This window comes from Microtus pennsylvanicus, chromosome 13, assembly GCF_037038515.1.
Source record: "Microtus pennsylvanicus isolate mMicPen1 chromosome 13, mMicPen1.hap1, whole genome shotgun sequence".
Taxonomy (NCBI): Eukaryota; Metazoa; Chordata; class Mammalia; order Rodentia; family Cricetidae; genus Microtus; species Microtus pennsylvanicus.
In genome coordinates, this window is record NC_134591.1 from 83,050,529 (window position 1) to 83,062,941 (window position 12,413).

The window sequence follows — 12,413 nt, forward strand, 5'->3', positions numbered from 1 at the left end:
GATACAATGTGAAATATTTTTTCAACGGCTAAAGTTCTGAGTGCCCTTTTAAGTGCTCACAGTAAGAGCAAAGGGAAAGCAACACCAGCGCTGCCCCCGTATCCAAGGCATTCCCGTGATACCTAGCGGGGCTTCTCATTGCCAACGGGGCAGCGGGTAAACCATTTCCAAATGCCCCACAGCCAGCTTTCTCAGCTTTTTTTTTTTTGGCACCAGGTGTGTTAACGTGTGTTCTCCAGTTAGCGGATGTGGTACAGAATGAGGGATATGAGAAATTTAGTAGGTGCTCACATCTTGGGAAGATTAGGAAAAAGAATTGGACTGAGAAAGCCTCCACTCCTCGATCCTCATCTGACATATTTGAATAGAAGGGAGAGGTATATACATACATGACAGGTTTGGTCAACCCAGCAGAGGAGCAGCGTGTACACTAGGGGGGGACACTAGGAGGATACACTGGGGGGGGGGGACACTAGGGGGCTCCTATGCACGTGCCCACCAGGGTTTTGTCCTGTAACAGATACTTGAGGCAACTCTGATGAACTTGTTTTACTGTAAGGAGAGTTGCATTGAGAACCTTGTGCATGAACAGCAATCGACATGACTGAGCTGTGTTCACAGGCCTTATGTGTTCTGAGACCGGATCTTGGTGAGTGGTCAGAACTATCCCGAAATGTTTGTCAAGCCCAGCAGATCTTGAATTTACATCTCCTTCAGTCTCCTGAGATTAGAAGTCTGTGTCACCAAGCCCAGCTGGAAAGACTCCATCTTTCAAAGGTTTCAGCGTATGTCAGCTGTTCCTTTGTTTCCTGGCTACAGTGAGACAGAATGTGTCACAACAGGGTGTAGCAAAACAAAGTTCCTTGCCCCATACTCGCCAGAAAGCGGAAAAGGTGATGGAAGGGGTCGGGGACATTTATATCTTTCCAGGGTAACTCTTCCAGTGACCGGATTCCTACCACTAACTGCCACCTGCTAATTTCCTGACACCTCCATATATAATAATGCCATCAAACTGGCAGGATTAATTCATTGATTAAATTAGAAGCCTCATGATCTGAGCACTTCGCAACGATTGGATCCATCACCTGAGGACCAAGCCTTCAATGAGTGAGCCTTTGGAGGCAAGGAAGCAGTGAATGCGGCTGCCTCATAACCCTGCTCATCCATTTATCAAGGGCAACCCAGAAAAAAGAGGCTCAGATCACACACTCCCACAGCTAGGGGGTGCCTATAGGCTGTCTTCTCCAAGCTGCTTTGGGTCAGTGCTTTAGCATAGCAATCGAGAAACAAACTAGAACATACAGCTTCCATAAACAATGTTCCAGACATATAACATCTAGGTTCAATCTCCAGCATCACACACACACCTACAACTGACTGATACAGTATTGCAGCTGTATTCCTCAAGCTTACAATTTGAGAGGAAAATTATCTGGCCAGAGTAAAGAGAGAGCAAAGTCTCCACTGAGATTTCAACAGTACTTTTTGAGAGCTTCCTGAAGCTGAAGGTTCTTCATCTCCAAGATAAAACTAAGGCAGTTACCAGTCATCCCGATGTCTTTTCCTGTCCTGTCCTATCCACCGTTGAGCCCATCTCGGGCCCAGATTGGTGACAACACCAACCTAAAAGACCAAACACAGTCTCACAAGGGTCCTGTGGGTCACACAGAGGAGTCAGATGTCACCACCTAGAGGGCAGGACGCAGACTGCACAGGATTTAGGAAAGCAGTCTTTCAGATTAAAGCATGCGGCGCCGCCGATCTTTCACTTTTAAAGAGAGGCCGGAGTTTCCAACTTTCATGTAAACGTTTTTATTTTTTTTAAGTTAGCAGTTGACCTAAGTTTCAACTGGCTTAGCCAAGTCACCAAGCACTTGCCGCAGCCTCCAGGAGAATTGTCTAGGTAACCGTCAGTTGCAACTCAACCCTCAGGACAGCCAGCACAGCCGCTCTACGCCTGCGCGCAGGCTCTTTTAGCGCAAGCACCGCCCTACCCGCCGCAACAGCGCAGCCTCCCGTTGCCGTGGAGCTGCGGGCCCAAACGACGCAGCCTCAGACCCACGGTGGCTGAGAGGCAGTCGGCCGTCCGTCCGTTAAGGGGACATTTCTGAGGGACTAGTGTCAAGGAACTGTTCCTCCGGGGCCACTGCAGAGGAAGTGTCGCCGGGAGTTGCTTCTGCGGTGTGTGTGTGAGGGGGGGGGAGGGACCCTTCTGCGGAACCACTACCAAGAGGTCATCTGGGAGGGGCTGTTGCTAAGGGGTCGTCTCCAGGGACCATTCTTTAAGGGCTGTTGATACGGGGTTATTGCGGAGGGGTTTGGGCAACAGTCCATTCCTGGGGGACCTTTGCTGAAGTCTCATCCTGAGGGGCGTTCCTGGACTGACAAGAGAGGTGGGTACTGATGACGCGATCTGCCGGGGGCTACCTTGAGGATGTGCGGGGCATGGGTGTCTGGCTTCTCTGTGTGGCCGCACGGCTGTGAGCCACGTGGTTACAACAGTTTATGAAGAGGTATAGTCAAACCTTGCTGGAGAGGACCAGGTACCAGTCTGAGAGATGCGAGGAAGACTCACATCCATACAGAACCCTTTTGCTGGAAATGGATAGACCTCTTTAGGTTGGTTCTGCATAAAATAATCCCTTTATCTTAGTAAAGATGCTTAGCAAAATACTCCCCGAATGTCTGCTGTGGGCCAGATACTGAGCTAGGTGATGCGTGGATGCTCAGGTACTCACTGACGGATGTTCTCTTCAGACAAATCATGCCTAACTTCTTGTGTACAATTTGAGTACTGACTATCAAGCAAATATCAAAAGCTTGCCCAAGCCAATAAGTAGAACCTCGTCTTCACCCATAACACAGTACCCCTCTCTCCCGGTTAACTATGCGCAGACCCGTGGTCCTCATTTCTAAGTTGTGTGTAATCACACATCTTTGCTTATCTTTAGATTAGAAACTTATTCTTGAACAGAAGTATTTGTTCATTGGTTGGCTGGTTTTTCGAGGCGGGGTTTCTCTGTGTAGCCCTAGCTGTCCTGGAACTCATTCTGTAGACCAGGTGGCCTCTAACTCACAGAGATCCGCCTGCTTCTGCATCCCGAGTGCTGGGACTAAAGGCATGCGCCGCCACCACCCAGCCTGGAACCATGTCTTAGAAGCAAACGTAAATTTCTGACTTCATGACTGTCAGGATACATTTCTGTTATGTAAAGCACCCAGGTTGGGATGTTTTGTTATGTCAACCCTGGAACACTAATGTGAGAAGTGAGGGTGTCCCTTTGCTTCAGAAGTTAAGGTAGGCAGCCCAGTGGCTTCAGAGACGTCCAATGTTCCAATACTCTGGACCAGTAAAAACAGGATGTTCTGTGGATGAGAGGAACTGGGGTAGTTCACCTGGCTGCCTTTGAGATGGAGGAGTTATCCGGTGTCATTTCAGTGGATTCAATGCAGCTACACTTAAAAGGTCATGTGAGTGTAGAGAGGACATCAAAGGCTCCAGCATGGTTGGCTCAGCTGGCGCTGCAGCTTTGAACAGGTTAGGATGAGGACTGCACGCCATAGTGAAGAGGTAAGAAGACAGACCACACGCTCTCTGGCTTCCAAAAAGGAACACAGTCCTGCTGTTCCAGAACTGGCCTCAAAGTGTTGTGAGACTGTGAAGAAGAGAAAGACAAACCTAGGGTGATGCCCAGTGCAGCTTACTGTCGGGCCGCGGGGCTGGGGGACAGGAGGCACTTAGACCAGACGGAATCCTGCAGCCTGGGTCAAAATCTGGGGGCAAAAAGAGGAGAATCTCTGTGGACTAGAACAAAAGCAAACTCATTCTTTCTGTAAATGCCCATTTATCTTTGATATTATCTTAAGATAATAGCAAAGCTGGATACAACAGCATACTATTATAATCCCAGCTTTCAGGAGGCTGAGACAGGAGGATTATGAATTCAAGGCAGTAATGAGATGCTGCCACCAAAAAAAAAAGAAAGAAAGAAAAGAAAAGAAAAAGAAGAGAGAGAGAGAGAATAAATTGGGAAGTCAGGGAGCTCTCCAAAGCCAGAATCTGCTATACAATCCCACCCACTACTCTCATAATTATATCTATGATTTGCTGAGAAAAAAACAGCTAGGGCTAATTGGAGGACATCATGATAATCATGACTTAAGAGATGGCTCAGAGGTTGAGAGCACTGGCTGCTCTTCCAGAGGTCCTGAGTTCATTTCCTAGAAGCTACATGGTAGCTCACCATGTGAGATCTGGTGCCCTCTTCTGGCCTTCAGGCATACATGGGAGGTAGAACACTGTATAGATGGCAATGGTTGTGTCGATGTAATTCCGCACATACCCGCTGACACCATGGTTTTAGATGACACAGACTCAGACCCCTGCGCTCCAGACCGTGGGTTCTCAACCCTTTAGTGCAGTTCCTCACGTTGTAGTGCCCCCCTGTGGTGAGCGGAAAGAAAATGCCCACTAATGGGAAGTATGGCCTTGTTGGATTGGGTGTGTCACTGTGGAGGCCGGCTTTAAGGTCTCATATATGCTCAAGTCATGCCCAGTGAGACCTAAGACACCCAACCATAGAATTACTTCATTGCTACTTCATAACTAATTTTGCCACTGTTAATAACTTGTAATGTCTGATATGCAGGATATCTGTATGTAACCCCCTACGGGGGAGGGGGGGGTCAAGGCCCACAGGTTGAGAACTGCTCCTGTAGAATAATGAGATAAATTTGTGCTGTTTTAAGACAGAAAATATGTAGTAATTTATTTAAAAATAATGGAGAAAGTAAAGGATTTGCTCTCTTTTCCCTGTGCTATGTCTAGCTCCTCACATCTAATCCGAAGCTCCACCATGCAGTTCACTGTTGATTTATCATTCTCTTCATGTTTCATGTCGTCACCAGCACCTGCTAGACCTGTATGCTCCCAAGTCTGATGTCTGTGTAATGATAGCTCAGTGTAACGTTGCAGTTCCCTTATTACGGATGACGTTGAACAACTTTTCTTAAGTTATGATCACGAGATAGTTTATCATCCAAAAGAGAACCTATTAATAACACTAGGAGAACAAATGTGCAGCTGGACACGCTGATAATCTGATATGGTCGCCGTATGTATTAGCCGAATGTCTCTTATTATGAAGCTCCTGATAACAAAGCTTTGGCTTGTGTTTCTCCTGGCAGTGTATTCTGCATGAACTCAGTAGGTCCTTTTCATGGTTTGATGGTAAACCTTTTAAGTTATGGATTGTAGTTATCTTCTCCCCCATAGCTTTTCTGAGTCTCTTTGGGATGTCATCTGATCAGAAGTTTTAAATTAAAATATAGGTGGATCTGCCAGCATTCTCTCTCATAGCTAATATCCTTGGTGTTTTATTTAGAAACCTTAAGGTCATGACTCCACCTTGGCCACTGCCACTGTGATGGTTTCACTTTTCACATATGAGCTTTTAATCCCTATAGATTCCAGGAAAGGGTCCAGCTTCTGAGCATGCCCACTAAAAAACACCCAGTCCTGCTGGCGAGCAATGAGATTTTGTACTAAGTGGCATCAATCTTTAACAATCAGTTTCTGGATCCCTTATCTGATTCTATAGGTCTGTTTGTCTTTGCCATGGCACATTCTAATTCTGTAACTTCATAATACGTCTGAATATTGGTAGGACACTCCTCCCTCATGCTCCTTCAGCACTGTTGCTCCTTGTTCTACAGATATTTAAAATGCGCTGCGCAGGTTTCTAACTTATTGTTCCCTGCTGTGTATGCACACATGTACATACACATGTACACACCTGCTGTATGCACACATGTACACACCTGCTGTATGCACACATGTACCTATACATGTACACACCTGCTGTATGCACACATGTACCTACACATGTACACACCTGCTGTATGCACACATGTACCTACACATGTACACACCCCTGCTGTATGCACACATGTACCTATACATGTACACACCTGCTCTATGCACACATGTACCTATACATGTACACACCTGCTGTATGCACACATGTACCTATACATGTACACACCTGCTCTATGCACACATGTACTATACATGTACACACCTGCTGTATGCACACATGTACCTATACATGTACACACCTGCTGTATGCACACATGTACCTACACATGTACACACCCCTGCTGTATGCACACATGTACCTATACATGTACACACCTGCTGTATGCACACATGTACATACACATGTACACACCTGCTGTATGCACACATGTACATACACATGTACACACCTGCTGTATGCACACATGGACCTATACATGTACACACCCCTGCTGTATGCACACATGTACCTATACATGCACACACCCCTGCTGTATGCACACATGTACCTATACATGTACACACCTGCTGTATGCACACATGTACCTATACATGTACACACCTGCTGTATGCACACATGTACCTACACATGTACACACCCCTGCTGTATGCACACATGTACCTATACATGTACACACCTGCTCTATGCACACATGTACCTATACATGTACACACCTGCTGTATGCACACATGTACATACACATGTACACACCTGCTGTATGCACACATGTACATACACATGTACACACCTGCTGTATGCACACATGGACCTATACGTGCACACACCCCTGCTGTATGCACACATGTACCTATACATGTACACACCTGCTCTATGCACACATGTACATACACATGTACACACCTGCTGTATGCACACATGTACCTATACATGTACACACCATTGTTGTATGCACACATATACCTATACATGTATACACCTTCTGTATGCACACATGTACCTATACATGTACACACCTGCTGTATACACACATGTACCTATACATGTACACACCTGCTGTATGCACACATGTACCTACACATGTACACACCCCTGCTGTATGCACACATGTACCTATACATGTACACACCTGCTGTATGCACACATGTACATACACATGTACACACCTGCTGTATGCACACATGTACATACACATGTACACACCTGCTGTATGCACACATGTACCTATACATGTACACACCTGCTGTATGCACACATGTACCTGTTGAGACTTAGATGCAGTTAAGGGAATCTAAAATTGTCTTATTGACTACAGGAACTCCCCAGTGACTGAACCTGAGTTCTAGTTATTTATTTGTTTGTTTATATTTTATTCTTTTTGCATTTTTTCTTACAGCAAATTCCATAATCACAAAAGTCAGGAGAAGGAGGTTGAGGAGATGATTGAATTGTTAAAGGCATTTGTAGCTCTTGCAGAGAACTGAATTTTAGTTCCCAGTGCCAAAATTGGGCCATTTACAACGCCTGTAACTCAAGTTCCAGGAGATCTGAAACCTTCTACTGGCCTTTGCAGACATCTTTGAGTTCACACACACACACACACACACATGCATACACGCACACACACATACACAAATAATAACAATAGCAAGTGAATAAATAAAAATAAACAAATCTTGAAAGCTTAAAACGAACAGGGAGAGGATAACATGAGCCTAGATTCCAGCCGCAGCACACCAGTGCTGTGCGTTCCTGCTGCCGTTTGGGCTGACACATTGCAAAGACAACCGTCCTGTTCTCCTTCCCTTGGAAAACCATAGTGTGCCCCTCTACTTTTAGCCGACCCACACAATTATATCAACTCCAACAAAACAGTTATTTCTTTTTCAAAAAAGATGTATTTATTTATTTTGGCTGGAAAGATGGCTCAGAGGTTAAGAGCACTGACTGCTCTTCCAGAGGTCCTGAGTTCAATTCCCAGCAACCACATGGTGGCTCACAACCAATTGTAATGAGATCTGAGGCCCTCTTTTGGCCTGCAGGGATACATGCAGGCAGAACACTGTATACATAATAAATAAATAAATCTTTTTTAAAAATTATTTATTTATTAACGACAGTGTTCTGCCTGCATATACACATGCAGGCCAGAAGAGGGCGCCATATCTCATTATGGATGGTTGACAGCCACCATGTGGTTGCTGGGAATTGAACTCATGACCTCTGGAAGAGCAGTCAGTGCTCTTAACCTCTGAGCCATCTCTCCAGTCCCCAAACAGTAATTTCTTAATAAAATCCAACACCTGTTGCCAATTTTCAGGGATTACCTCAAGAATTTCATTTAGGGTTATCTGCTTGAATCGGGAGCCAAGCACAGTATTCATAGAACACGTGACTGATTTGTCCCCCCAGTCTTCTAAGCTTTCCTCTTACTCTGATGGGTGCTGGGGACAGAACTCAGGTTACCAGGCTTGGCGGCAGCCGTTCCATCACACCAAATCATTGTCGTTGTATGCCTGTGCGAGCAGATGGCTCTGCTCACCACTTGTCTGTCTTCTCTGCAACATAAAACTCTTTGACCTTTTAAAAATGTAATTTTGTCTTGTTGATACCTTACAAACTTACCCAAATATTTCTGCTATGAATACTTTTTCTTAGTTCTATAGCTTATATATTTCCTTAGTGTGTTATATGAGAGAAAGTCCTTTTTTATATTTTGAGTCTTGTTATGTTGCAACTGCAGGTCTCAAACATTTTCCCAAACTCGACTTCTTAAATACTGAAACCACAGGTGTGTCTCACTGCTCCTTAGTTCTTACAAATGTTAAGGAGTTTTAAATCTATAATCTTGTTGATATATATTGTATAATAATTTTTTGCAGCTAACTTCTGTCTCCCGGTATGGAAGAACCTACTGCCCAGTTCTCTGACGAGGAGCTGATGGACAACTTCCCCACCATGGACGATGGTAACAGGCCTTTTCCAAATCAGACATGATTCAGCACAGAAGATCGTGTGTTTCTTGAGTGCCCCTTATTCCAGGGAAAATGCAGAAAGCACATCTACTAAATCCAACTGTTTCTCAAACAGGGAACTTCTGCTCTTGTCTTAAGTTTACAGTGACTGAGAGTCGGAATGTGACAATCCACATTTTTCTGTTTTCCAAATTACCGTTAATAAATTGATGCCATTTTTAATTTTAATCCTTTGAATGTGACCTGTTTTTCCTTTTTCTGGAAGATTTCAGAATTTCTTTTAAGAACTTCTGATGATCCAGACTTTTCTGAGACATCCTGGATTTGATTCCATGGCTCTGTTTTCTGGGTCTGTGAGGATCCTGTCCCTATGACCCTGTCCCTACCCTTTCTTCCTCTAGGGTTTCTGTGGCCCCTCTCACCTCGTCTTCCCTCTTACACCCTCCTTGCTGTGGCTGGCTCTGCCCTTTACATTTTCTTTTTCTTTAAAAAAAAATTTTTTTTAAGATTTATTAATCTACTATGTATACAGTACTCTGCTTGCACATATGCCTACATGCCAGAAAGGGCACCAGATCTCACTACAGATGGTTGTGAGCCTCCATGTGGTTGCTGGGAATTGAACTCAGGACCTTTGGAAGAGCAGCCAGTGCTCTTAACCACTGAGCCATCTCTCAAAACAATAAAAACAAAACAAAACAAAAACAAACCCAAACAAAAAAAGTCATCCCAGCACTCTGGAGGCAGAGGCAGGGGGATCTTTGTGAGTTCAAGGAGAGCCTGGTCTACAGAGCGAGTTCCAGAACAGGCTTGGTAGCTACGGGGAGCTAGTCTTGAGCTTGCTGCTGTTCTCCTGCCTCAGCTGGAATTTAAAAGACATTTCCATCAAGCCTAGCTCAGTTTTTTACTTTAGTCGTGTTTTGTTTTCATTTGTGTGGGGTTTCAGTATGTATCCTAGATTGGTCTGGAACTCATGACGGGTCTCCTGCTTTGACCTCCCAGGTAGACAGAGATAGTCTTGACTGAAGCTTGCTGTGAAGACCAGGCTGCTCCCAAACTCAGAGATCCACTGGTCTCTGCCTCTGTATTGGGATTAATTAATTAATTACACTGTCATGCCTGGCCCAAGTTACAGTTTTTAAAAATTTATTTTGTGTGCATGAGCGTTTTGTCTGCATGTATGTCCTGTAACTCATGCATGTCTAGTGGTTGAGGAGTTTGGATTTTTGTTGTCTTTGTTTTGTTTTGACTGTTTCCTTGATTTCCAGAGAGAATCCAGTTAGAGGCTCCAGAGTTTGAGGTGGAACCTCTTCCTGTGGGATTTGAGAACGCCACTGCCCTAGGATGTAGCTGGTAATTCTCTGAGCTGCAGCCTTTCCTTCTGTTGGACTGCAGCTCCAGTGGGCTGCGGGGGTGCTGGGCGGAGAGCACACTGGGGAGAGCCGAGTGCTATGGTTTGTGTGTGAAGCAAGTGCTATCTTTGTTTTGTTTTTCAAGTTTAGCAAAAGAAGAGAAAGGGAACACTGAGAAAATGAAGAAAACAACCACTAAAGACAAAGTGAAGGCATTTCATCTTCGCAAGAGCTTGAACCTCCTAGACAAACTGCATGAGGAAAAGGACCTTTTTATTCAGAAGACTAGGTGAGCTCACTTGCTGAGGATCCTTGGCCTAGCCACTCCTTCTGATTGTACACGTAGGATGTCCTGCCTTTTGTCTCCTTGACAGCTCTGGGCAGGGAGGAGCAGCCTCACAACCCTGAACAGATGTGGTACCCAGGGCCCCACCTTCCTGCCCCCTCCCTCAATCTTGACAAGTTCCAGATAACTAAGGGTGCTCCTCGGTCCTGCCAGGCCCTCCATCATCATCTCATTTCCACATGTTTCAGGTGTGACTGAGGCGTTAGTGGAAAGCTTCCTGTTGTTCATGTCCTGATGGTCTTGGTCAGCGTATTCAGCAGAAATACTGAGTGTGTTTTCCAACAGACAGAAAAGCTGGAGACTGTAGTAGGCTGCTGTCCCCTGCTGCCACCACGAGATCCCAATGTTTAGCTTTTCCCACTGAGTATGTGTCAACATGTGTTGTAGCTATGATTCTTTAGCTGAATCATTTGAAAGTAAATTTCAGGATCATGATTCTCCTATTTTAGGGTCTCTGAAAAACAGAAACATCTTTCTGCGTGACCTCAGCACATAACACCTCGTGTGGGTGGAGGTTTTCCCGGGTTCCGTGCTGCAGCTGTCTGGCATCCTCTGGGTGCCCCTCATTCGGGCTCACACAGGGAGCAGCCTCGGTCTGTGCTGCAGCACGCCGAGGAGGAGCTACAGTCATTTGCAGCTCTGTGCTCCCTGGGGCTCCCTAGGCCGATGGCCTTTGGAGGCGTCTGCACAACACCTACTCAGGTGTAACATGAGGTCCTGCTTGTTGGGGTTTCTGTCCAGCCGGCAAGTCCCAAAGAAAATCACACAGAGGCTAGCTCAGTTGGTAAAGCATGGGGCCTGCCCCGCTGAAAAAAGCACTGAGCCATGTGGCTAACATAGGCTAGAATAATGGGCTAACATAAGTTATAAGAGCCTGGTCTACAAGAGCTAGTTCCAGGACAGGCTCCAAAACCACAGAGAAACCCTGTCTCGAAAAAACCAAAAAAAAAAAAAAGAGCTAATACGAAGCCTGAGCTAATGGGCCAATCAGTTTATAACATATGGAGACCTCTGTATAATTTCTTTGGGTGCTTACTGGCTGTGGGAACTGGGCAGGACAGAAACCCCCACAAGCGGGCCCTCATGTTACACTGATGTGACATGGCAGAGTCAGAGAGACCCCCCCAGAAAGACAATATATCCCTAGTCCTCAGCCTGGACCTTAGACCTTTCCCTTCTCCACAGAGACTAGAACCTTCGGAAAACATTGCGGCAATTCTTATTTCTACATTGTAGAGGGGAGCTGCGTGTCTGTCGTCAGAGGATGGACCTGCTCAACAAGCAACAGGAGAGCTTGGCGGCTGAGATCTCTGCAGAGAGAGACGCCAACAACATGTACGTCAACTGCCAAGTGTTACCACGATGGCCTCTATGTTTCACACTTAGAGGTTTATTTATTCATTCGTTCGTTCGTTCATTCGTTCACTCAGCAAGGGTGAGTGTAAGTACCTGCTATGTTCAGAAGTTAAGAAGCAGACAGCATCTCTCTAGAGTGGCAAACAGTTATTATAACACGAAAGAAGAAATGTCAGTCTAGGAGCTGGCTCGGATGGTGAAATACTTGCTACACAAGAGAAAGGACCTAAGTTTGATCCCCAGCTCCTATAGCTGTGAATACAAACCTATAATCCTAACACTGAAGGATCCAGAGGTCCTGATGGCTAGGCAGACAGCCGGATCTGAGTTCTGGATTCAGTGATGGAGCCTGTCTCAGAAGAATAAGGCAGAGAATGACTGAGGAAGATACTTGTTGACATCTGACCACAGGCATACACACGTATGAGCATGCATGAGCATGAGCATGTACACACACAGAGAAAAGAAATGTTGATATAATGTGCTGAAGTCAGGGAAGAAACGAGGCTGAGTCCACGCAGCTCATGATGCAGAAGTTCTAGCCTTGGTCACAGTGGTGGAAATG

At 45.5% G+C, this 12,413-nt stretch overlaps 1 protein-coding gene across 1 annotated transcript in view; it reads left to right on the forward strand.

Moving 5' to 3' along the window:
* Positions 1-2,057: 2,057 nt before the first annotated feature.
* Cfap74 (cilia and flagella associated protein 74) overlaps positions 2,058-12,413 on the forward strand; it is a 56,334-nt gene continuing 45,978 nt past the window's right edge. The window contains exons 1-5 of the mRNA XM_075946005.1: positions 2,058-2,396; positions 8,702-8,787; positions 10,063-10,147; positions 10,292-10,435; positions 11,729-11,827. Of these exons, the coding sequence (XP_075802120.1) occupies positions 8,721-8,787; positions 10,063-10,147; positions 10,292-10,435; positions 11,729-11,827 (395 nt within the window). The 5' untranslated portion in view covers positions 2,058-2,396; positions 8,702-8,720. The remainder of the gene's footprint in view (positions 2,397-8,701; positions 8,788-10,062; positions 10,148-10,291; positions 10,436-11,728; positions 11,828-12,413) is intronic.